The sequence below is a fragment of the Barbus barbus genome (genome assembly GCF_936440315.1).
Source record: "Barbus barbus genome assembly, chromosome: 6".
Classification (NCBI taxonomy): Eukaryota; Metazoa; Chordata; class Actinopteri; order Cypriniformes; family Cyprinidae; genus Barbus; species Barbus barbus.
Window position 1 is genome coordinate 37,241,927 of NC_136734.1, and position 27,657 is coordinate 37,269,583.

The 27,657-nt window shown below is 37.3% G+C and overlaps 1 protein-coding gene across 1 annotated transcript; it reads left to right on the forward strand.

The window, feature by feature from the left end:
* The first annotated feature begins 685 nt into the window (after positions 1–685).
* Positions 686–25,616, forward strand: LOC306871244 (transient receptor potential cation channel subfamily V member 4-like). Its single transcript, XM_079419038.1, has 17 exons — positions 686–1,102; positions 4,583–4,682; positions 6,259–6,686; positions 8,961–9,136; positions 9,830–9,982; positions 11,685–11,825; positions 18,148–18,446; positions 18,548–18,727; positions 18,938–19,096; positions 19,894–19,986; positions 20,171–20,244; positions 20,711–20,876; positions 21,542–21,608; positions 21,703–22,007; positions 23,466–23,593; positions 23,716–23,828; positions 24,437–25,616. The coding sequence occupies exons 2-17, from the start codon at positions 4,674–4,676 to the stop codon at positions 24,547–24,549; spliced, it is 2,604 nt and encodes an 867-aa protein (XP_079275164.1). The 5' UTR covers positions 686–1,102; positions 4,583–4,673; the 3' UTR covers positions 24,550–25,616.
* Positions 25,617–27,657: the final 2,041 nt, after the last annotated feature.

Below are 27,657 nucleotides of genomic sequence, written 5' to 3' on the forward strand. Positions count from 1 at the left end.
AATATTTCACAATATTACTGCTTTTTCTGTATTTAGCATCAAATAAATGCAGGCTTGGTGAGCACAAATTCTTTAAAAAATATTAAAAATCTTATTGTTCAAAAACTTTTGACTGGTAGTGTATATATACAGAAGTGGTGGGATTTTTTGTCCCAGTCCAGCCTGATATACACATTAATCTGAACTGAATTCAAAGAAGAGGGAAGTAAAAAGATATACTGTAACTAAAAACGTGCAAAGTATTTATTTTGATAATAGTGTTTAATAAATTATTATAGCCCCTGGTTTCACAGACGAGGCTTAAAATGCATGTTTGAGCTGTCTCAACTGAATATATCTTGCTCTGACATATCTTATCTTGTCAGTGTCATTGTTCTGTGTCAAGATGCACACCCTAATGTTTTCTTCTAAGGCATTTTTGTAAAAGTTGCTTAAAAATCTTAATTTAACTAAGGCCGAGTCCTGGCTTAAGCTAAGCCCCGTTTGTGAAACCGGGCCAAGGTGTCTTTATAATGACACTAATATTGAAAACAAATATGAGTTGGCCATTATTAGCCTCTTAAAAACGAGACGGTCTCTTAAGCTGCTCCTTCAGGAGAACACCAGAGGACGCCATTCCCAACATTTTGGATGTAAACGCCATCCATAACAAAAAGCTTAGCAATGTAAATGAACCAAACCGGTCATACCTGTTATGAAACACCTTATATGAAGCAGTGAAGTATTTAGTTTGTCTACAAGGCTTTCTAAGTGAAATGGCTCAAGTTCATAAGTTAGACTGTGGAGATTGTGTTTGGTTGTGTAAAATGATCCCTGTCTCTTACGTCTACGGCTCTGAATGAAGAGGTCCCTACCCCGAAGTTAACGCTCATTTCTACAGGTTTCCATTCAGTGGAATCAAAACTGCTTCTGCAGTCCTTCTGTCCCATTGTCGGTATGAAACACCCAGGAGGAACGATGAAGCCGTTTCCAAAGTTTACCTAAAGAGCTGTACGGATCCTACCTGAGGAATAAATGGACGAATTTGACCTCATAAACGGAATAACTACTGATTCTACATCTAAGAAGAAGAAACGTCTAGCAGTGCATTTGTTTTTTACAGGTGAGCAACTTTTCCAATCCATGACTTGTGATATAGTTTTATAGCTGTTTTGTTGGAATGTTGGGGAATTTAAAATCAAAATGAAACAGTTTAGAACCATTTAGAATTGAAAAAGTAACAACTTCCTCTTGACGCTATACCTGATTATTTCCTAGTCATATTGTTGTCTGTATCAACATAGAACCTGTTTGACATGCACAGATCTGTTTTGTTATTTGCTTCTCAAATTTAAATGTTTTACAGTCATCTCATTAGCTCAGAACTGTGGGTGACCTGTCAGAAGAACCAACACTGAATGCTCTTTGACTTACGTTCATTTTTCCCACAACCTCATCCCAGCTGTTTGGCTCTTTGGAGACCTTATGCCATGGAAAAGGAAGCGTAGATCTTCCTCTGGGAGCACGGAGATGGAGTCTGTCATTTCCAGTTGTTATCTTATGCTATTCTATGTAGATAGGCCTTTTTCACATCTGTTACATTTCTCACTAGGTCTTCCAGTTACATGGTCTGATGCACCACCACCTCACTCTCCAATTCCCAAAACACAATATGATTAGTCCATCGCACTTCCATGTTACCACAGCTTATCAAAACTTCCACTGTTCTGCTTTCACTCTCTGTGGTGATAATGGACTGTATTGGAGTCCGGTCAAAGCAGAGGTGCTGCTGTAGCCAGTATTTGGGTAGTGCTTGCCAGGCCAGGGGCAGTAACTGTGGGGGCTTGTGCTAGATTTCCACCATCCGCTTAAGCAAACATGAGGGGCAGATGAAAACTTTCATACTGAACGTTTGGGGAAAGAGTGATAAAAACCTTCAGTATCAGTGGTGTAGTCTTTATTAGCACTTGCATATCATTGCTGTTTTGTTGATTTTGATTACCTCCATTGTCCTCTTTTGTAAGTCGCTTTGGATAAAAGCGTCTGCTAAATGTAAATGTAAGGCTGGAATACAATACAAGACTTTTGAAATGCCTACAATATAGGCATTATATACCTATCACCCAGACACAAAGATTGTCCATACATCTAAATAGGCTATATTTCAAGCTGGGTCAGTCCATCTTAAGTGGTCCAAAAATTGTAAAGTTGGTTGATTTGGATTTATTTTATATAAGTAAAAGTAATTCCGAACACAAGAAACTCACAGAGAAGCATGCACCTTGCTAGGAGATGCATGACAAATGAAAACAATGTGTTTTAAAAGCGGCTAAAAATATCAAAGGTGTTTGATGATATCCTACGATTGAATGGAATAAAAGTCTGAAGCTAAAAAAACCTGTGCCCATTATACACTACACAGTTTTCTTTGAACTCTGCCAACTCCAACTGCTCAAAATCTGCAGGCTGGCTCTGACTTGTGACAACTGTCATCTTGTCCAGACTGTAATTCGGGGCCAAAATCTGGGTAAAAGTCATGTAGTGTATTCTAGGGTTGAAAAGGGGACGAAAAATGTCCAAAAGTTTCCAAAAATTCACAAAAAGTTTTGTAAGTTTCTAAAAATTGTCCTCCTTTTTGCAACCCTAGTATATTCCAGCCTAAAATTTGAGAATTTGTCATTCATTCTAAAATAAGTATACATTGTTGGGGATTACTCCTAAACTTTCTCTCAGAGGAGTTGTGGAGCGTCTCAGACATGCCTGAACAGGACCAGTGATTGTTATGGTGGCGATGAGCTCATGGAGAATCCGGAAAAAAAACAAAACCTGGAAGATGACACTGTCCTATATTGCCAAATCATGAGTTAATTTCAATCATTGCCTAACCCTAAACCTCATGTCATTCCAAACCATATGACTCTCTATCATATGCAGAACACAAAAGTTGATATTTTTTCTGAATGTCCACGCTGCTCTGTTCATACAAAAGTATATAGCATCCAGGGATTTTTTTCTTTTTTTTTTACAAAAAAAAAAAAAAATACATAAAAAATATCACAAAGATAGTCTATACCAACAAATATGATACTTTTGGTTGATTTTAAATTTTTCACTTTTCCAGTTTTTGAACATTCTTGTTGTTTAGACATAAAAAGAAAGTTGAGCAGCTTTCATTGGACCTCTTGATTGACCCTGGTGCTTTTATTCATTTTGAGTGGTTGTCTACCCTTTGTCACTGTATACTTTGGTTGTATGGAAAAGAGCAGCGTGAACATTCTGTAAAATGTCTTCTTTCGTATTCCACAAAAGCAAGAAACTCAGTTTCGAAACAAAATGATAGAGTTTTTACTTTTGAATGCAGTGTTTTAAGCAGCACTGTAATTAAATGTAACATCAGCAATAGTGGTTCTTTGATGTCGTCATCATCCATTGTCTCAGGAGTTCAGATTTAACTGTACTTAGATGCAATCAGGAGGAAGTTCCCTTCAAACTGGGAAGAGAATAGAACAGAGGAGTGTTGGTGTTAGTCATGCCTGTTCTGGGAAATGAGAGAATCAGTTTAGGACTGAGATGAATCCCACGATGGATTGTGACATGTGGACAAAGGGACTAGAGTGGGATGTGTGGAGGGGATATCTGGGGTGAATAGAGAGGTGTTTTTTTTTTAGCTGTGACGAAGTGGCTTGGTTCAAAACATTACATGCATGGGCACCATTATATGATTCATGATTCTTAATGTCTTTCTTTTTGAATTGCTGGCCTTGAATTCACACATTTAATATTTGTTCACCTGTCTGTAGTGGGACTTATCATATGGTTTCGAATTACAGTACTTATGTTTATTCAGATACTGGATTAGGATTGAAATTCATACACATAATTAAAAACAAACCCAATCCAAGGTACAATGCAGGTTCACAACAACAGTACCAGGCTGTCAAAATCAGTTCAGAACACATGTAACAAATTAAAACCGAAATCCAAGAATATAAGTCGTGACGTATTGTCAAGTATGGTGACCCATACTCGAAATTGGTGCTCTGCGTTTAACCCATCCAAGTGCACACACACAGCAGTGAGTAGTGAACAAATGCACACACACACACACACACACACACACACACACACCGTGAACACACACCCGGAGCAGTGGGCAGCCATGCTGCGGCGCCCGGGGAGCAGTTGGGGGTTCAAGGGCACCTCAGTCGTGGTATTGAGGGTGGAGAGAGCGCTGGACATTCCCTCCCCCACCTACAATTCCTGCCGGCCGGGGGCTCGAACTCGCAACCTTTCGATTACGAGTCCGACTCTCTAACCATTAGGCCACGACTTCCCACAGGGTGGGGCAGAAAACAATGAACTAGGATAGACAAATCCACAGTACACAAATGAACTCTCAGAGCTGCATGTGGGCTGACAGCATTTCACAATGTGCTTACTTGTTTACATAAACAGCAAATATGAACCAGGTGTAAATGACTGAATGGTTTCAGAAGCCTCGGGAATATTGTGGGACATGGATCTTACAACATGGTTCTTGTTGAGTTCCAGTTTGACAGTTGTCTTCTGTAAACGCTGGTATTGTTTTATTTCCCCCCTCCAGGTTTGTTTGTGTCCCTGCAGACCTCCTGACACTTTCCAGCTCCCCGGAGGAGTAATTTGGCATTGAGGAAGTGCACGTAGCATACAAAGAAATGACTGAAGTAAGTAGCCTATGTATTTCTATTTAATTATGTCCAAGCCTGACTTCAAATTTTCTTCAAGCCGTCATTGCAGTGCAAAAGTGTCTTGCAAAATTGATTAAGGCTTTCAGAAGGTCAGAAATGTTTTTGATTAACAGCCCAAAGTTACAGCAGATGTTTGGTAAGAGTCCTCACTGGCGATACCAACTCTTACATACATACAACGTAAGAAAGAAGAAAAAGCCATCGGTCTGATTGCAGTCGGTGTCTTGAAAGTGTCTTTAAGCTGTTACATCCAACTCATTCTTGACTGCAATTTAAAAGTGGTCATACACAAAATGTATTAATAAAATAGAACATTTATTAAAACGATTCCATCAGGCTACACTGAAAAAGAAGCTGAAATTACAAAGTAATGTAGCAACAAAGTAATAGAGAACTGCTAATGAAAGTCAGGACACAAGCAAGTATCCTTGACTCTGCTGGAGGAAGAAAGATCCCTGTCAAAAACAAAAGAAGCAGACGCAATTGAACTTATTAAACACTATTGGGAGAGAGAGAGAGGAAATCCTGGGTCATAAGGTTGTCTAGTAGTACCAGCAGGATAAAGGATAAAGAGCCTTATTTCTGCTATGTATCTTCATTTTTCTTGTTCATTCAGGAATAAACTGTTTCCTGGATTTCACAGTCAAGTGCAGATTCCAGGACTGTTTTTGTTTCTGGAATGCATCTCTCCTGCAGAGTTTTCTGTGTTTAGTTGCTGAAGTGGATTTGTTGAAGGTGAAAACAGAGACAGAATCTCAAGACACTTTTATTTCTATAGCGTTTATACAATACGGATTGTGTCAAAGCAGCTTTAAAGAGAAATTAGCAGAATCAGTTATGGAAATAACTATAGAGACGATTCCGGTTCTGCTGTAAAAAAATGCTGGAGAAAATAAGTTTTTGAAACGAGTTCAGTTCAGCCATAAGTAGTTTTACCAAGGGCATGTCATTATTCAGTTTGAGTCAGTTTGGTGTTGACTCGAGTCAGTGTTGACATTGCAAGATGCTCTTCAGCTGTAAAGCCGCTCTAAAGACAACGATAGTGCCAGTCAGTGCGGTCATATCAATACATTTTTTTAAATATCTTTCAGATCCCAAATGAGCAAGCCAGAAGGCAACAGTGGCAAGGCAGTACTGTATCCCATCTCATTAACATTTGTTAAAAACAACATTTAAAGGAACAAACACAGAACACTTCCTGGAAGCAGCAATGCTATTTCCAGTTATACCTGCTCCTGCTATATAATTGATCTAATCAGACCAGAAGAGCAAATTATAAAGTTTCAAGAATACTAATTAATTAGCCTACAGTTGGGGAAACGAACTTTGACCACTTTAAGTTACTGTATATTTTTAGATTGTTTCCAAAGCCCTGTACAAGTTCCATTAAGCAAGCATCAAATTAAGTCTTACGTATTGGTTTAGATAGTTGCCTAGCTGCAATTTTAATTACTTTCCATTTAAATAATTAACTTTTGAAGTCTAGAGTACATTCCAGAGTAATTGTTTTTTTTGTACTTAAAGTCCACTCAATCCATTTTTGACTTTCCAGCAGGGTTTGTCTGCTTCCACTCTACTAAAGCGTTATCGTCTGGCTATGACAGAGTCAAACTCCGTCTCCTCACCATCCGGGACTGCTGCTGAGGACCTGTCAGAGGGTAAGGACATTTCAGCAGACGGGGATCCCAACTTCCCCATGTCTTCACTGGCAGAACTTCTGGACAATGATGATGGGTCACAGCCAGCCCAGGATTCAGCTCGACCTGGACAACAGAATGATAACAAGCAGAACTCGCGAATAAGGTTCCCAGGGGCCTTTAAGAAGGGAGTTCCTAACCCCATGGACCTTCTTGAGTCCACCATGTCTGAGTATCCAGTGGCACCTGGGCCGAAGAAAGCACCTATGGACTCCCTGTTTGACTACGGCACATGTAGGGAGATCAACAACCAGAAAAAGCGCAGGAAGAAGCTTCCACGAGGGTGAGAGACATAGCTTCTCATGTGATTTTGTTTTATATTTGCGCCACTTTTATTGATTCAGTAGTGGAAAGGGTACAGGAGATGATGAAATGGGGGGAATGAGATCAGGAAAATGTCAGAATGCAAACTTGCCAAACACATGCACTAAGCTCTGTATATAACTCTGTACATGTATATAACCTCTCGCCCTCTCAGATAAGTTCTTCTGCTGGTCATTTATATGATTTCAACTCTTTAAACTTTTTAAAAGTTGCTGTTTTCCATGCAATAAATCATGTTGATTACTGGCTCAAGATCACTTTAGTGCACTGAAAAATAAATAAATATTTTTGGTATATTTATTATATTTATTGGTTTATTTTTAATATATAATGTAATGTAATGAAATATAATATAATATGTATTTCTAATATAACATTTTACATACCATCTTTCTTTTACACTTAAAGAAATACAAAGTTGTTAATATTCTTTGGGTATGTGTTTAGCATAGCAAGTGAGCCACTGCCAAAACCAATAAAAATCATTCAAGTGTATACAGTTACCTTCTGGAATCTGAAAACAGAGAGGGACATGTTGTTTACTGGGTGATAAAGTGCAGACTGTGGTTTGAGGACTGCTTATTATGAAATAATCACTCTTTGGAACGTTTCACAATTGTGATGTTTTGAGGTTGTTAATAGTCCTAAATATTTACTTGTATAGCACCTTTCATACTGTACATAAAACAATGCAGCTTAAAGTTCTTTACAGGTCAGAATATAAAAAAATATTGCTTTAATTGTGGTGAGACTGTGGTCAGATCTTCTCTGAATGTTATACAGACAATGAAGTGTCTCTTTTGCATGTATTATGCTCCATGCTGTGGACAGTCTTGATCATGCACAGTGGGGCAAATGAATGTCTGTTGTTGTTTCCATGAATGCTTTTGGGGTAATGTTTATGTTGAGGTCTGTTAGGCAGTCAGTTTTTCCTCAGTACATAGACTTATTTGTGGGAGTTTTTTCATAGTCTATTAGGACTTGGCTATGGTAAAATTCAAGCCAGGTAGGGTGGTTCCATTACAGCTCATCCGCTACACCTCAACGTTTTCGTGAATACTCTGTACAGTTTTATATTTGTTAAATGTTCAAAGGTGCAACAAGTAATGTTTCTTCAAAAAAAGGGTGTAAGTGATCATTAAAGGATTAGTTCACTTTTAAAAAAACTTTTGCTGATAATTTACTCACCCCCATGTCATCCAAGATGTCCATGTCTTTCTTTCTTCAGTCGAAAAGAAATTAAGGTTTTTGATGAAAACATTTCTCCATATAATGGACTTCAATGGGACCCAAACGGTTCAAGGTCCAAATGACAGTTTCAGTGCAGCTTCAAAGGGCTTTAAACGATACCAGATGATGAATGAGGGTCTTATCTAGTGAAACGATCGGTCATTTCAAAAAGAAATAAAAAAGTTGAAGTTTTATAAGCACAAATGCTCGCCTTGCTCTGTTCTGTGATGCGCGTTCGTGACGTCACGTAATACACAATTACGTGGAAAAGGTCACGGATGAGGTAGGCGGAAGTACCGAGTCAGTAGGCTTTTTAATATTAAAACACCCAGGATACACACACGAAATGGGCATTTTAAACGATAAACTGACACAAAGACATTTGAATATGTGTATATGGTCCCCCTTCCGCACATTTGTAAACACTGACTCGGTACTTCCGCCTAAGTCAACCGTGACCTTTTCCACGTCATTGCGCATTACGTGACGTCACGAACGCGCATCACAGAACAGAGCAAGGCGAGCATTTGTGCTTATAAAACTTAAATTTTTTTATTTATTTTTGAAGTGACCGATCGTTTCGCTAGATAAGACCCTTATTCATCGTCTGGTATCGTTTAAAGCCCTTTGAAGCTGCACTGAAACTGTCATTTGGACCTTGAACCGTTTGGGTCCCATTGAAGTCCATTATATGGAGAAATGTTTTCATCAAAAACTTTAATTTCTTTTCGACTGAAGAAAGAAAGACATGGACATCTTGGATGACATGGGGGTGAGTAAATTATCAGCAAAAGTTTTTTTAAAAGTGAACTAATCCTTTAACTTTTGTAAGTGGCTTAAAAATGTTAAGATAAGCCAATCCCATCATTAAGGAAGCAGTCTTACATCACAACCAGCCGTGTCTTGAGTCAGTTTGGGACAGTGAAACATAAAGATACTTGGTGCACTTTTAAATAGTCATAATCTTTAAAGTTCCTCTGAAAGTGTATGTTTCCCCCTGCAGGAAGGCCGAGGTTGAGATGTCATGTGACGATGGATCCCCGGATCCCCCTGTTCTTAAAGTCTTCAACCGCTGGCTGTTGTTTGAAGCCGTATCTCGAGCAAATAGAAAAGCTCTGGATGGTCTCCTGCAGTATCTTCAGTCAAATGAAAAGAGGCTGACTGATGAGGAGTTCAAAGGTGCATTCTGGGAATGGTTTAGACTCTGAGCAAACAGCACTGAGTGTAAATAGAGAATGATTGAACTACGATGTTCTTGACCGTTTTACTAGAGTAAAGACTATTATTAGGACATGTTGCTTTCCTTAATAACGATCCCACTTTTTTATTAAAAAGACAAAGCCCTCCTATATTACACTTGAGAATCAACAGGGTCGTGTCCCTGTTGTGCCTTTTTCGTTTAGCAAAGGAAATTCTATTATATCAGCTGATGTGATCCTGCAAGGTGGGGTCGTATATTTCTGCTTCCTGCCTCAAAGGCTCAAGCAAACTTTTAACAAAGAGCAGTAAGAAATCACAGCAAACTGTCACAAATGGAATGAGGGGATCAAACAGATAACCCTGGCTAAATATAAATAATGAAAAAAAATCTCACTTGATCCATGTGTGAATCAGGATTTATCAATATACCTTTATGAAAGAAAGGCAGCAAACATTACTATTACTTTCATACTTCAGATTAATTATTAAACTTTTATGTGCACATTTTCTCTTTATTGCTTTTCTAAGTAACCAGACTCAAAATTTGCACTTGCTGGATGATTAAAAAAAGCCAAATATAATCCCATAGAAGACTTGGGACAGACTCAAATTTTCTTAATAAAATGTAAAACTGTAGCTGATAACAGATGTTCTTTCCTGGACTTTCTCTAGAACCTTCTACAGGGAAGACTTGCCTACCAAAAGCACTTCTGAACCTGCACAGTGGTCAGAACGACACCATTCCTGCGTTGGTGGACATTGCCGACCAGACAGGAAACCTCAGAGAGTTCATCAACACGCCCTTCAGAGATGTGTATTATAGGGGTGAGTCCTCCAACCACTAAAGACCGACCAGATTCAGACGTCAGAACCAGTTTTCAAGCATCATTTGTCTGAAATGTTTCCAAAATCTGTGAACGGCAGCTTCTTGGGCAACCCTGAGCAGGTTCATGAAATCTGAGCAGGAAGGTGGAGCTTCATGTGTGCTTCTGATTGAGCTCAATGTTAGAGAAGTTACCCCAGAGTTAGTGTTGGGTTTCCAGCAGTCCCCACCCTGTTCAGTACAAAGAGTCCTCACAAGCACTGCTCAATTTAACGCTGTTCCTCTGTGGCCTGTTTAGGGTATTTGAATTTGCCAGTGCCACACCCGATGCACTTCATAACTTTCCCTCTGATACAAAAAAATGCTGAATGTTTTGCATCACAGTTTTCAGTGCTGAAACCTAGCAGCTCAGAGCTCCTGAGGGTGACAAATTCAAGTCTGGCTCATGTTATCTCTTCTTTTTTTCCATGTCAATTAAAGTGGCAAAATATTCCAAATAAATGATCAAATATGTTCAAATATTTATATACACTGCTGTTCAGAAGTTTGTGGTTTTAAAGAAATTGATGCTTTTCTTCAGTAAGTACGCATGAAATTGATTAAAAGTGACAGTAAAGTCTTTTACATTGCTACAAAAGATTTTTATTTCAAATAAATGCTGTTTCTTTGAACTTTCTAACCACCGAAAAAAGTATTTTTTATGGTTTTGTTTAAACCTAATTTTTATTTTTATTCCGTTGTAATCTTTGACTTGTACATGGTTTGTAAGAGCAGCATTATTAATACCGGGAAGTCATAGTTCTCCAAATACATAATAATGTCCTTGCAGCAGACGTTGTGTAGTCTGCCTCTCATTTCCTCAGGAAACAATCATTCACACATTGGTTCAGTTTGATTTCAGTAGATTTCCTCATGTAGACCCACTACCAAAAAGCATGCAAATACACTGAACCACTAAAAGCAAGTCATTTAAGATGATTCCTTTCTTCTTAGTTCAGCCAAGTATATGATAAATTGCTTCCTTAAACTTAGACTTTAAGTTTAGGCAACCTTTATTATTCTGTTAAATCTGTGGACAATAGAAAGAAAGAAAGTTTCCATCAGTAATATAAGAGTGTTAGTCACAGTCACAAGGACAGATGTTATTACCGTGCACTGGTGATGTACTTTCATGCACACATGAAATATGAAACCTAATTGTTTTGTAAATTTGGACAGAGGGTAGCGGTCTGTTCAAACTGATGACACATGGGTCACTGCTAAACATGAATGTTAATAGCTAAAGCAAATCAGAAGCTAAACGAGAAAACAGGCAAGCCGAATATTCTTGTAAAAAATGAGTGTTTTCTGTAATCTAAAATAAGAACAAAAGTAGCAGAGAGAGAACAAAACGTGTTTGTGTCCTATAGAGCTCTCTCACAAACACTCATTATAAAACTACAGGCTCTAGACACAATATGAGCCGGATTGCCTAATTTTCATATTGCAATACTTCCTCTTGTGTAAGATAAGTTGATAGTATCTAATAATATTATGCCGGTTCCCTCTGCTTTGTCTGATAAGATGTATCATAGATATCAGTTTTCCTGTAACGTTACAGAGCGCTTTGGTTTGGATGTTAAGGTCAATTCATTATCACGTGATGAACTGCTTCTTACTGATACTGGCATCTTCATCTATAATATAAATGTGGTGTGTCCGTAGGTCAGACGGCACTGCATATCGCCATAGAGCGACGATGCAAGCAGTACGTGGAGCTTCTGGTGGAGAATGGTGCTGATGTTCATGCTCAGGCCAGGGGCCGATTCTTTCAGCCCAGAGAGGAGGGTGGATACTTCTACTTTGGTGAGTTTGTTGATGCTAGTTTTGTAAAGGTTTAAATCATCTTTATTGTGAGTGATAAGGAATCCAACCAGTTATTAATGTTTAATGTACTGAGAATATGAGGGGATTTTCAGTGTATTGTGTAGGATATGAATCTGCTATAGTTTCAGTCATAAATCTTCATTCATATATCGAATGCTTTTAACCTCATTACAACATGCCTTTAACTGCCAAAGTTATGTGTGGGAAGCTCCATTTCCTGTTTTATCAGTCACTTCGGGGTCAGTCAATTTTTTTTTTTTTTGTTGAAAGAAACGAATAATGTACTTTTATTTAACAAGCATTAAATTGATCAAAAGTGACAAGTGTAAATACATGCATAATGTAAAAAAAAGATAAAAATTGTTTGCTTTATTTATCAAAAGTTCTGCACCGTTTCCACATAAATATTAAACGGTACAACCGTTTTCAGCATTGATAATGGAAAATATTTCTTGAGAATCAAATCAGCATATTATAATGATTTCTGAAGGATCATGTGACACTAATGGCTGCTGAAAATTCAGCTTTGCCATTACAGAAATGAATGACATCATTTTAAATTGTAATAATATATCATTTATAATAATATTGCTTTTTATCATAACTTTGCCAATGAATAACCAATGCATTTTGGCCCAGTGTTTGCCATAGTAACATCAGGTGATTAACTTTGCTTTTTCCAAAAAACCTCTCTTTAGTTGGCAAATGTGAGATGCATCACACAGTTTACATTCATTAAATGTTTAGCTGTGAGTAAAAAGGTTTCTGTAGCTCAGAGGAAAACCAACAAGACATTATGTCACAAATAAAACAAGTGGAAGAGAGTGAATGGAGCCTCTGTGTTTGCAACGGAAATACAGTACAAGGGTCTTATATTTGGAGGCCTGATGATGGTCTGAAGTATACTAGAAAAGTTTCCTCTCATCTGCCTAAACACATTCTGCCCCCTGTTAATGAGATGTGTTACTACAGCTGAGTGAAAATTGACTTTCTTAAAGGGATAGTCCACCTTAAAACGCTCATCCTCATGATGTTCCAAACCCACGTGCATTCTGTGGAACACAAAAACAGATATTCTGAAGAATGTTGGAAACTAAACCGTTTTGTTTCCCTATGAACTTCTGATGTATTGACAAAAAATACTATGGAGGTCAATGGGTTTGGGTGAGTAAATAATGACAAGGTTTTCTTTTTTGGGTGAACTATCCCTTCGATGCATGCTTCTACGCGCTATTGGGCATGATTTATTGGTGCAGGTTATTCCAAAGAAAAAGTCTGTCATTTTTCATCAAAATGTAAGCTTTGCTTTACTTCTGAAGTGTCATCTTTGGATAATGTGTGTAAGTCCTGCCCCTACATTTCTTTTGTCATGTCAAATATTCTAATTAGTTTATCCTCACAGGATGTTAGAGGTTACAAAGCCGTGATTTTAAAATCAAGCTGAGAATTTGAGTTCCCTATTCATGAGCCTCATTTACATCTCACAAATGTTAAACCCCAAAACTAGTGATCGACCGATATTGATTTTTTATAACCGATACCGATACCAATTATTTGCATGTCTATGTGCCCGATAACCGATATGCAGAACCGATATTTATTTACTGTTATAAAGTAAATAAATGACTGCGTGAAGTAAGTCCATACTTCACTTTGGTTTTTCCTCCTTTCAGTCATCTTAACAAAAAATGTTTTGAGAATTAGCAGTCTTTCACGCAGGGCTAGACTCATTCTTCCCACTGATCTCACTTTTGCGCACGAGCACATAATTTGGTTGCAATTTGTTTTTTGTTTTTGCTACAACATTTGATTAATCAATGCATGCTAATGAACTTTTATCATAGTTTATAGTTATATGGTAACGAAAGTTTTCAACATTCAACTCGTTCTTTTTCATCTGTATTATTTGTGATTTAAATTTTGTGAACAGGAATTCCTTTTTTCGTGCGCTTTCACTTTCAAATTTGCGATCTTGGTGTCACATTTTACAAGAAAAGATCATTGTCTGTTTTGCTTATATCTATACACCTTTAACTTTTTAAGACTAAAACAAAAGATGGATTCATTGTTATTCTTAATTAAAAAGCGCAACAACAATAAAACAGTACATTGACAATGACAAACTCTTACATAACATTTATCAACAAAAACGAATAAGACGAGGCATGGCATAGGACACACCACATGCTGTACTATATACCTAGTATATTACAGAATGTTTAGCAAACTCTGAGGAAGCAAATAAATATTAATATATATTTTTTTTTAATTAAGGAAAGCCTCCATAGCATAACCTGAGGTAAACAGCAAAGATAACAAGCTTCTCAAAACGAAAACAAAAAGAAAAGTAAAACTAAACTGGCTGTAGCTGACAGGAGTTTTTTCTACAAGAATACCACCACGTTCACCTTCTCTGGTTTAAGAAGCGGTCTTTTACTTTAGTTTGAAAACAAATCCATCCGTTGCGCTCCATCCGCGACGCGCACCTTCACGCTCGTGCTGACGCGGCGGGTATAAACCAGGCTCTACCCACTAAGCGCTCGGCTGAAAGCACCTCTCTTCACGTGATCAGTGAAATCTGACTCCTGCTATAATGTGCTGCGGCTGGCAGCGCGCGCTGTATGAAGCAGACGCTTTGGAGCAGCGCAGACCTGGCACTCGTACAAATGCGACCACGTCAAATTTTAACTCGCAAACGATTACCATTTTGGTCGCAGTCTAGAGCCCTGTCATGTTCAATTTAATCTTCGTATTACAACAATAAAAAAACATTTTATTTATAAAAAGCTTTAGCAGCAACACTAATATTAGCAGCAAGCAAAATGAACATAGAAAGTCTAATGTTTTCAAATGGAGAAAATAAAGGAAAGGAGTCATATCAACTTCATTTTTAACTACAGTTTTAGTAGCCTAGGTTTATAAGCTGTTTAATAGGATAAAGAGTGAAGAATAATTCACTGGATAATGTTAATTCACGGAATAATATTCTCTGGAATATTGGAGTATAACAAGCATTGTATTTTATTGCATTTCTCAACTGGCATGCTCTAAATTATGCTGCTGACAGCGCGGTTTATATGCCTTTACACAGAACTATAGGCTACTCAAACTGCGATCGATCGCGGAGATAATAAATAATTAATTTCCATAGAGTTGTATTAATTTAGATGTTTATAAACGAAATAATGGTTATATAGTAAGTGTTAATACAATTTAGGGTGCTTCAAAAAAGTGAATCTTGTTAAAAGTTACATGCGGTGGCCGTGCTGAGCATTTCTTGAACATCAACCGCTGAGTGAACTGCAATATGAAAGCGGCTTCACGAGACTAATGATGAGCATATAGACAACAGAGAGAGAATTACATTCAATGCTTTTCTTTCCAACATGCAATCATTCATGGCTGTATTATTTAATTCATGCAAAGTTACGTCTTTATTGGGAGAGGACTTGACGGATTATCTATGTGACTCCGACTTCAGGAGACTAATAGACCACAGAGAGAATTAAATTCAGCGCTTTTATTTCCACCATGTGCTAATTCATGGCTGTGTTATTTCAGGCAAAGTTATAGCCTATCTTTATAGGGACAGGGCTTGACAGAGTATCTTATTTATCATATTTCTTAGAGCCAAGTTGCATTTAAACTACATATCAGGCATTTATGTAATACATCTAATTTGTGCATTAATGCCTGTAATATTAAATAGTTTACTAACTACAGCAAATCAAGTACCTGCACGCCGTTGCTGTCTCGTCTCCCCTCAGATGCGCTGCAATTGCGATCCTGCGCGCAATTCTGAAAACGTCCACAAGATGGCGGTGTTTATCGGGGAATCCGATATTACAAAACCGATATTCGATTATGGAAAAATGCTTAAATATCGGGAAAAATATCGGTAAATCGATATATCGGTCGATCTCTACCCAAAACAAGACGTCTGCTTTGGAACTGATTGAAAGATGCAAAACTATTTTAAAATAATCCAAGGATGACAGAATAGGATGATCTTTTCTGGTGCTCTGCCAGGAGTCTCCATCTCTCTTTTATTCACCTGTAAATTATTTTCATTTGTATTAGACACGGCTGTCAGTGTTTAATCCCTCCTGATCTGAGCACGAAGGGAGTCATTCGCCGCGGAGCTTCCCGGTGATGTGAGCGTGAACCTGTGAGCACTGACAGCTAATGTGATTTAGCAGTCACACTAACCGCTCTCTGAGCGCGTGCAAATCAATGAGAGCGAAGCGTTTCTATAAGAAGTGACATGAAAATAATCTGTCACCCCTGGCAACAGCTCACTCTCAAGGCTCTCTGTTTGGTTTCCCTGTTTGAGATGGTTCTCGTGAGACGAGCACTAATTGAGTACTGGATACAAATAGTGACATTTAGATCAAAGAGCATTTGTCATGAGAGCCCTGCAAAGGACTGATTGACTTTTAGTGGCTAATTGTATTTCTTCATCGTGGTGTGTAGTAAAGGCAAATGATAGATAAAAGGGGCTTCTGGAGGTTGGAGTCTAATGGCTGGGCAGAAATCCTACAGAAGATGGCAGGTGGTTGCAGTTTTTTTTTTTTTTTGGATGCTAGTCCTCATCAGGCTTTTTAACTAGCTTAACCAGCAAGACTTCCTTTTGCAACCTGATTTATCGGACCATGATGTTCAATGTCCAAACCAGCATAAACCACAATGATGGTCTAGATTTTTTTTAATTAAGAAGTCTCATGTTCACCAAGCCTGTAAAAACAGTAATATTGTGACACATTACAATTTAAAATCTTAAAGGGTTAGTTCACCCAAAAATGAAAACTCTGTCATTAATTACTCTTCCTCATGTTGTTCCAAACCCGTAAGACCTTCGTTCATCTTTGGAACACAAATTAAGATATTTTTGATGAATTCCGAGAGCTTTCTGACCCTCTATAGACAGCAAGGGTCCTACATTTATGCATTTAGCAGATGCTTTTATTCAAAGCGACTTACATTGCATTCAAGTTACAGTTTTTACATTTTATCAGCTCTTGCTTTCCCTGGGAATCGAACCCATGACCTTGGCGTTGCTAGCGCCATGCTCTACTATTTGAGCTACAGGAAAGCTGTAACACGTAATCCTAACACGATCAAGGTCCAGAAACATAGCAAGGACATCGATAAAATAGTCCATGTGACATCAGTGGTTTACCCGTAATTTTACAAAGCTTTGAAAATACGTTTTGTGCGCAAAGAAACCAAAAATAACTACTTTATTTAACAATTCGTCTCGCTCTGGCGCCATTTTGGAGAGTATCACAACGTATGCACATGCTTTGATCTGAACGAAAACAACATATCCACGTGGTGCGGCTGACACAGAACAGCATACTTTGTTTACATTCAGCGAATACTCTCCAAAATGGCGCCAGGGTGAAGAATTGTTGAATAAAGTAGTTATTTTTGTAGTTTGCACACAAAAAGTATTCTCGTAGCTTTGTAAAATTACAGTTGAACCACTGATGTCACGTGGATTATTTTATTGATGCCCTTGCTACGTTTCTGTGCGTTGATCGTGGTAGTACCCTTGCTGTCTATGGAGGGTCAGAGAGCTCTCGGAATTCATAAAAAATATCTTAATTTGTGTTCCGAAGATGAACGAATTACGGGTTTGGAACGACACAAGGGGGAGTAATTAATGACACAATTTTCTTTTTTGGGTGAACTATCCCTTTAATATATTTTAAAATGTAATTTCTTCCTGTGATGGCAATGCTGGCTTTTTAGAAGCCATTACTCTAGTCCTCAGTGTCACATGATTCTTCAGAAATGATTCTAATATGCTGATTTGATGTACAAGAAACATTTTTTATTAGTATCAATGTTGAATATTTCTGTGGAACCATGATACATTATTTTTCAGGATTATTTGATAAATAAAACTTTTAAAAGAACGGCATTTATTTGGAATAGAATTATTTTGTAACATTCTAAATCCATTTATTGTCACGTTTGATCAACTTATTGCATCCTTGCTGAATACAAGTATTAATATTTTTTTTAACCCGAAACTCTTTGTTACACATTACATGTACTTACTATTATAATAACAATAAATTATGCATAATTACATGCAAGAAACCCTAAGCCAAACCCTAACCATATAGTAAGAACATGTAGTTAATTAATATTACACAGTACTTAAATAGATAATTACACTGAAACAAGGACACTTTAAAATAAAGTGTAAACAAATGTTGTTATAATGATTTTTTTTTTCTTCAATTGAAACAAATTGACAACTGAAATTGATAGTCTCTTTCTCATTGCACAGGTGAGCTGCCTCTCTCACTCGCAGCTTGTACCAACCAACCAGATATGGTGCATTACCTGACCGAGAACAGCCACAAGGCAGCAGATCTGCGGAGGCAGGACTCGAGGGGAAACACAGTCCTGCACGCCCTGGTCCATATCGCTGACAACACTCGGGACAACACGCGTTTCGTCACTAAGATGTACGACTTGCTGCTCATTAAATGTGCCAAACTCTACCCAGACTGCAACTTGGAGAACGTACTCAACAATGATAACATGTCCCCTCTTATGATGGCTGCCAAGCTGGGTAAAATTGGGGTAGGAGATTGCCTTATGCCAGCTTTAGGAACATGCATTAGGAAAGTGTGATAGGAAATGGCGGAGCAAACTAAAATGAAATGTTGTTGTTTTTTCCACAGGTGTTCCAGCACATCATCCGAAGAGAGATAAAAGATGAGGAGGCTCGACATCTTTCCCGGAAATTTAAGGACTGGGTTTATGGACCCGTATACTCCAACCTGTATGATCTGTCTTCACTGGATACCTGCGGAGAGGAAGTCTCTGTTCTGGAGATACTCGTCTACAACAGCAGGATTGAGGTGAACTTGTAGACAAAAGGAAGTGAGGGAGATAGACTGTGTTCTGTATAGCACTCCATATTTTGTCAAATGAGATTAGAGGCCTTGCAGACCTGAACAGCGCAAGGTGAATGATTGAATGAATAATTTGTTGTGAATGTTTAGAAAAGCATTTATAGAAATGGTGTAAAAATACAGCCAAAAACTCTCTTCATTATGTTGATTATGCAGAATCGCCATGAGATGTTGGCGGTGGAACCCATAAACGAGCTGCTGAGGGCCAAGTGGCAAAAGTTTGCCGCTGTGACCTTCTACATCAGTGTGTTTTCCTACCTTGCCACCATGATCATCTTCACTCTTGTGGCCTACTATCGCCCATCCACGGGTACAGTGAGTACAGTCTAAATCCTTTTAAGGCAAGTCAGTTTGCTCAGCAGCCATCTTGGCTTTGCTCCATAGTTTCCAATCAGACGAGTACATCTTGAACGACTGAACTCTCTAAAACGGTTGGTGAAGATTACGTTTGGCAGTATATGTCAATTCACCAATCAAATGACAAAAACAATGGGATTAGAATTAAATTCAGCTTCTTTAGGCTTAAATCAGGCTAAAACACGCTACATATTTGTCCAGCGAGTATATTGAGCTATTCATTTTTTCTATGAATAGTTTTCTGATACAGCTCTGTTCAAAAGTTTTGGATCAGTAAGAATTTTTTATACTACATTATATTTCAGAAGATTTCTATTTGAAATAAAAGATGTTTGAAAGAGCAACACAACTGATTTAAATATTTCTTCTTATTTTCAATGTTTCTTGAGTAGCAAATCATTATATTAGTATGATCTCTAAAGGATCATGTGACACTGAAGACTGGAGTAATGATGCTGAAAATTCAGCTTTGCCATCCCATTAATAAATTACATTTTAAAAAAATTATTTGAAATAGAAAAGCTTTTAAAATTGTAATAATATTTCACAATGTTACTGTCTTATTATATTTTTGATGGAATAAATGCAACCTTGGTGAACATAAGACACTTAACCCCATACATTTGAACGATAGTGTACATGTGGGTGTTTTAAAATACAGAGTAATAGTTCCTCCTGCATGAAAGAGAGTTCATGAGATGCTTTCTGGGAATGAACAGGTCTGTAGTTGATTCCTGAATCTTATACCCACACAGCCCCCTTACGCCTACAACTCTACAGAAGACAAGGTGCGTTTGGCAGGCGAGATCATAACCGTGGCTTCTGGAGTCTTTTTCTTCGCAACAAATGTAAGCTACACAACAACCAATAATTTTTAATACTACTTTAATGTATAAGATCACACTTCCATCTGAGCTTGCTGAAAGATTGTATGTTTTAGTACACAAAATCACTCTTTCTTTCCCTACCTTTCCTCCTTAGCCATCACTAAAAGCCTTTAGCAGCATTTCTTGGTTTTCTCCCCTGATTTAGATTAAGGACCTTTTCCTGAAGAAGTGCCCGGGGGTGAATTCTTTATTTATTGATGGATCCTTTCAACTTCTCTAGTAAGACACTCGGTCCCATTCTTTGTGTCTTCCTTTACTCTCCATGTCTTTCCCTAAGGCGATTTTCTCCCTCTTTTTAATTGAGCCGTCTAATTAATTCCAGAACCCTTTTTTGGCATGTTTTAATAGTTAATCTCCTTGCATAAAAACAGCACGATCCAAGCAAAGATGACTGCGGTTCACCGATATGTTTATGTTAATTATAATTAATATATGGCATTGCTAAACCAGTGAGGCATTTTGCATTTGAAAAGCAAATCTTACATATTGAAACTCCGCAAATAAGACGTTCTGTAACCTTCACAAGTACAAAATATGAAAATAGCCAGAGGCCACAGCATGTTAAGTTATCAATTTTGAACTGACAATTAGTCGTCGGTAACCTAAAGCAATTGGTAACCTTAATAGTTGAAGTATGTTGATGACGAGTACATTACCTGTTGACCAATCCCTTGTGTTTCCATAGCTTCAGCTACTCCGTGTTGGTGCTGGTGAGTGCAGCGCTGTATCTGTCAGGGATCGAGGCCTACGTGTGTGTGATGGTGTTTGCTCTAGTATTAGGTTGGATGAACACCCTCTATTTTACCAGAGGCCTTAAACTCACTGGAACTTACAGCATCATGATTCAAAAGGTATGAAAAGAGCAGGTTTAGGTCTTTGATCGGGATATGTTTTCTTTACTTTTTTTCTCTTCACCTGTCTTTATGAATGATTTTACTGGCTGGCTTGTCAGTAAAACAAATCACTATTTGTGACCCTGGACCACAAAACCAGTTATAAGTGTCAATTTTTTAGATTTATACATCATCTGAAAGCTGAATAAATAAGGACAATATTTGGCCGAGATACAACTATTTCAAATCTGGAATCTGAGGGTGCAAAAAAATCTAAACACTGAAAAAATTGCCTTTAAATTTGTCCAAATGAAATTCTTAGCAATGCATATTACTAATCAAAAATTAAGTTTTAATATATTTACAGTAGGACAAAATTTAAAAATATCTTCATGGAACATGATCTTTACTTAATATCCTAATGATATTTTTAATATGTATTCATACAATGATGTTCTTGATCGTCCTGCTTGTTAAACAGCATGTCTTCGTAGTTAAGTGTATAACAAGCTGCTGTTTCCAGTAATGACTACAATCCTAACGGTATACACTGCTACTAGAAACTACATAAAACACTTAAAATAATTAGCATCCTTGCTGGTCTGCTTTCTTCTTATATTATCAATGCAAGTAAGAGACCATTCCGTTTACCTTTCTGTCTTCAATTTGGGTATTTCTTTCAGATCCTCATCAAAGATTTGTTCCGGTTCCTGCTGGTCTACGTGCTCTTCATGATCGGCTATGCATCAGGTATTCTAGTAATAATAGTTCAATTATTGGTATTTTATGGAAGCATTTGCCGGAATGAATGACTCTGACTATTTTGTTTTGTATTCTGCTCCAGCGTTAGTGTCACTGCTGAAAATCTGCCCTGAAAAGAGTGTATGTAATGGTACCTGCCCTAAATACCCAGAATGCCGAGATACAAACACCTTCAGTGAATTTCTGTTGGCCCTGTTTAAGCTGACCATAGGCATTGGAGAGCTGGACGACATGTTGAAAGGCGCACAGTATCCTGTCGTCTTCCTCATTCTCCTAGTCACCTACATTATTCTCACCTTCGTCCTGTTACTCAACATGTTAATTGCTTTGATGGGGGAGACAGTGGGACAGGTGTCCAAAGAGAGCAAGCAGATCTGGAAACTGCAGGTGAGTGAGGGCTATACAAAAGGTCAAATGTGGCAGTCTGTTATAGATAGTAAAAAGGTTAAAGTCATTTGACCAAAAATGTAACTTCTTGATGTCATTTCAACCCCATTTATTTTAATAGCTTCTGTTAAGCACGGGATGTAACGCAGAATGTCAGAGATTTTATTTTCCAGGTAGCAACATTAAATGCCAATTCATACATAAAAGTATCATAAAACCTCCATTCGCCTTTGTCTATATCCTTTTTGGCTGTATGAATTATAATTAGTGTTGGGGAAAAACTAGTTACATGTAATGGAATTACGTAAATTATTTACAAAATAAGTATAACTGTAATCTGTTACAGTTACTGAGAAACAATGTGAGGTGTCCTTGTTACACATTACATGTACTTACTGTTATAATAGCAATTAATTATGCATAATTACATGCAAGTAACCCTAAGCCAAACCCTAATCCTAACCCTAACCATAAAGTACGTACATGTAGTTAATTAATATTACTCAGTACTTAAATATATAGTTACACTGCAACAAGGACACCTTAAAATAAAGTGTAACCAAATGTGAAATTAAATTATGAAAATGTTAATGCATACAAAGGGGGTTACATCTGAATATTTTCACACACATACAGATTTGATTGATTTCTTTCCTGAATTGCATTGACTGCTCTAAACATTTTTTCGAACTTATTCGAGATTTATTTCCTATTTGGATTTATGTACATGCTTTATTTTTTAAAGATGAACTGTTTTTTCCAAAGCATTGTTAGTTTTCAGTGCCTGTCATAGCTATGTAAAGATTTGATTTCAAAAACAGTATCATAGCTATTAAACTATATCTTATGATTTTAAATCTGTATTTAAACTGATCTCAAAGTAAAAAGAGGTGCTAAAGTCTGATTTTGTGGTGGTTGTGCTTTCAAATAACATTTTTATAATCTTATTTCAAGTGATGAAGGATTTTGAAAGTCTGACAGTAATCTGTAAGGTTAACCCTGACTGCTTTAAATGTTTCAAACTGATTAACATTTGAAAACATTTGTTAGAAATTTAGAAAAGTAATCAAATGTAATCAGTTACATTAATAAAGTAATTGAAATATGGTAACTTGTAATCTGTAACCGATTACATTTCCAAAGTAATTTTCCCAACGCTTATTTTCATACATATTAATTGTAGAAGAATGTCCTTTTGTGTTTTCTTGAAACAAAAATAGAGAGAGAGAGAGAAAAATAAAAAACTGGGTTGGAATGATGTGTGTGAGAAAGTGAACGATGACAGTTTTTGGGTGAACTATTCCTTTGCGTTTTTGTTTCAGTGGTTTACTTTGGTGCACATCTGACACTTCACTTCAGTTTTTTTTGTTAACTTCTGTCTAAAGCTTTTACCTCAGTATTCACTGGTTATAAATGGCTTTCCTCTCTAACATGTCATTTTCCTTTTGTTTGCATCAGTGGGCAACTACTATCCTGGACATCGAGCGGTCCTTCCCTGTGTGTCTGCGGAAGTCTTTCCGTGCTGGAGAGATGGTTACTGTGGGCAGGGGCTTGGATGGGACGCCAGACAAACGCTGGTGCTTCAGGTAGAACTACAAGATATCCGCTACTCATTTATTAAATAACAGCCTATTTCCGAGTATGGGTTACCATACTTGGCCACATGTCACTTTACTTTCACTTTCAAATCCTTTACAACGCTTTTTAGAGTGGACGAGGTCAAGTGGTCCCACTGGAATCAAAATCTGGGGATCATAAATGAGGATCCAGGTCAGAAAGACCATTACGAGCAGACACAAGGTGGCCGAGGCCTTCGAAGAGGTCGGTAAATGAGCAGACATGATTTTTCACAGCCGCTGTGCTGCATAGATAAATCCCTAAACAAATGCTTTTTTAGAATTAAAAAATGCTTTATGACTGTTGGGCACAAATTTTCCAAAATTACACAGAAAAAAATTGGTGCAAAAACAATTCTCACTCAGAAATTGCTAGTTAAGTTCACAATTTTGAATAAGTGGCAGGTCATACATTAGATTAAACACAAAAGTTTGTAGTAGTAAGACTAAAAGTTCTCGAATAGTCTTGGAAGCTATTTTGCAAGGTACTAGGACAAAATACATACACAGTAGGGATGGTAAGATTCACTGATTTGCATCGGTGCATCAGCATAAAAGTTAACGATGCGATGCATGAATTTTAAAAAATGTGCATCGGGTACAAGTTGGTATTTGTATCGCAATGCATTGTTTCTAACATATTTGCATTGGTAAAAATCAGTTTATTTATATATAATTATTAGATGCATTGGCTATGCATTGAGATGCTTATAGCATCAGCCCCAGTTATTTGAGATGCACATCCCTAATACATGGAAATGTACGTTTGAAAAATCAACTAACAAATATAATTTCTCATCTCTACTCCAACAGATCGTTGGTCCACTGTCGTCCCAAGAGTGGTTGAGCTGAACAGGGGCTCCAGAGACCATATCGTAGAGCTGGAGCCTCTCACAGGCAGACACAGACCCAAGTCTGAAAGCTAAATCTGAACGCCAAGGACTTAACTGTCTGCCCAGTAATAAAAGTTTCAAGGGCTTGACCCTCTTTTATGTATTTTATAAAAGCTGACAATAGTTGTAGAGTTTTTCATCACTATTGGGAGAACAGCTCCATATATTAAAGTGTGTTTTACGTGTATATTTGGACCCATGAGACACTCAGGAACATATTTGATGTGTAATATTGTGATGTGCAATAGTGATTTTTGATCAAAAAAAACAACACCCCACAAGGACTTGGATTTGAGTAGCAGCGTCTGTCAGCTCTATTGATTTCTGCTGACATTTTTGTGGATTATGTGGAAAAGGTTATATTTTAATCAATAATCATGTCAGATTACCTCAGTGTTAAATGTGATAAAGTACAGTCCTTTTTTTAATGAAAAATCATATTGTTATTCTTTTGTTATATTGCCAACCTATTATGAAAAGACAAAAAATGCTGCTCTGATTTGGCCTTTGGCTTTGTTTTGTAATAAAGGTCATGTAGAAAACAGATGTGGCACCCACACCAGGAGTGTGCACGACGCCAGACAGCAGCAGTTTGCTATTTTCACCTCAGTATGCCAGCAATAGTGTGACACTGAACTTAATTGGTGTGATAGTGGTAATGATTTAAAGCGACCCGTTCAGTTTAGAGGTTTCTTATTTCACTGATAAACCCATGCCAAAAGACACAATGGCACATATTGTAGGGGAACTATTTTATGCATTTTTAATATATTTTATATTCTTTTTTAACAGAGTAAAAAAGGCATTGTCTGTAAGTCCATGAAGTGTGATTTCGAGGACTTGACTTTGTTTACAGGCCTGATTTCCACACTCTAGTCATTTAAAAAATCATTTTATTTTATTAGACACTAAGTATAGTTTAGGTATGTACAGAAATAGATGGTAATATATTCATGGTAGCAGATATTATCCTGCCAGTATGTTAGATGTTTGATCCTGCTGTCGATAAGCATTATTTTATGTGCTGACTATTCAAACAATCAGAGAGATTTGTTCCATCAACAATAAAGAGATTCTGGATCGCCCACTCTTAACCATCTGAAAGTCTTATTTTCATTTGTGTGCTACTTATTGTATTTTTAATTAATCTCCTTTGTTTCTTAATCACTGATCTGAATGCCTTAAGCATGCAAAAAGGAAAGAATTGAAATTGATTACTTTTCTAAAGGAATCTTCAGCAGTCCTATTTAACGTGCCATTAGAAAAAAAATAGTTAAAGCAATTCTTTCACATCGTGGCGTGATAGCTCTAAAATATTCCAGTAAAACTCATCAAATATATTGCTTTGTTTTAATAAATATGATTGTAATTTCACGTGTCTCATTTCAGCTAATAAAAAAGAGATTTACAATCTAGCCCTAAATATAATTTGCATTTATAGAGCTAAAATTCATTTGTAACTCTTGTCTGAAAAAAAGTTTGTGCACTAATAAATAGCAATTTTAACTACGCATGTGTTTATAAAACTGCCCATATGTGACCCTGGACCACAAAACCAGTCATAAATGTCAATTTTTTGAAAATTGAGATTTATACATCATATGAAAGCTGAATAAATGAGCTTTCCATTGATGTATAGTTTGTTAGGATTGGACAATATTTGGCTGAAGATGCAAGTATTTGAAAATCTGGAATCTGAGCGTGCAAAAAAAAAATCAAGATATTGAGAAAATCTCCTTTAAAGTTGTCTAAAGGAAGTTCTTAGCTATGCTATATATTTAACATGATCTTTACTTAATGTCCTAATGATTTTTGGCATAAAGGAAAAATCCATTTTTACCCATACAATGTATTTTTGGCTATTGCTACAAATATACCCCAGCGACTTAAGACTGGTTTTGTTCTCCAAATATAATAACATCATAGTTTATGTTTTATTAACATTCCTGCTGTTCTGCCTCGGTTCACTAAATATCTGCTCCTTGGCCCACTAAGTCCAAACGAAACGGTTCTTGGTTCAGTGAGTCAAAGAACTGTTCGAACCAGATTCAGAGAGTCAAATAACGGTTCGAACCAGATTCAGAGAGTCAAATAACGGTTCGAACCAGATTCAGAGAGTCAAAGAACTGTTCGAACCAGATTCAGAGAGTCAAAGAACTGTTCGAACCAGATTCAGAGAGTCAAATAACGGTTCGAACCAGATTCAGAGAGTCAAAGAACGCCTCGTTCACCAATTTCAGAATCAATTTAATTATGATTTAAGAAAATGATCTGATTTAACAGTCAACATCAGTACTGGGATAACCTACTTATAGAATGAGATTTAACTAACACATTTTTAGAAAAAAAAAATACTATTTAAATTCATACTGTTAACAAATGTTCCGTTCGATGTGGAGCTTCTGCAAAAGTCTTCAACTCGACTCTAGCCGCCTGCTTCAAGGCGATTTGTAGCGTTTGTTCTTCTGCTGACCACTAGATGGCGATAAAGTGCTGTATGGCTGTCCCAACACACATCAACTGCAGCTTACAAAATGTACACACAGATAGCTAATCAATATTGTATTTTTAGATTTTATTTTTATGTGTATTATGGCTATTAATTGGTCATGTCTGAATAAAGCAGTAAAGAAAAGCTTGTAAATATGTACAGTATGTATTCCAAAGTACTATAATGCAACCATGCTGTCAAAAATTTTTACTTTTTTTACACCGTTAGGGGAAACAGAATAAAAATGACACCTTCCTTCAGACCAGACCAGTGAAGTCCCAATACAAACAACACAGAATATACAACGGCCATGCACAAATATTCACTCAAACCGAGACCATACATGAACAGCCAAGACTCCATGACACCTGCTAAAGATGGTCCAGTGCACCGTCCACTGAAAATCAAATCACTTGCTGGAGTCACGATTTGCAAGAACACCTGCTACACCGCCCTCGTCTTTGCCGTCATTTTCCACCACCTTGGTGACAGGCGACATTTTGACCTTGTGTCAACCTGCAAGATGTGATTGTTTTTTGCATGCTCAGTAGCAATCTAGAAGCTCCCCCTCTCTCCCCCTTCCACCGCTGAAGGACATGCTGGATCTATTGCCACCTCTCCGAGGAGGCTAATCCTCTTTAGCTCCAACT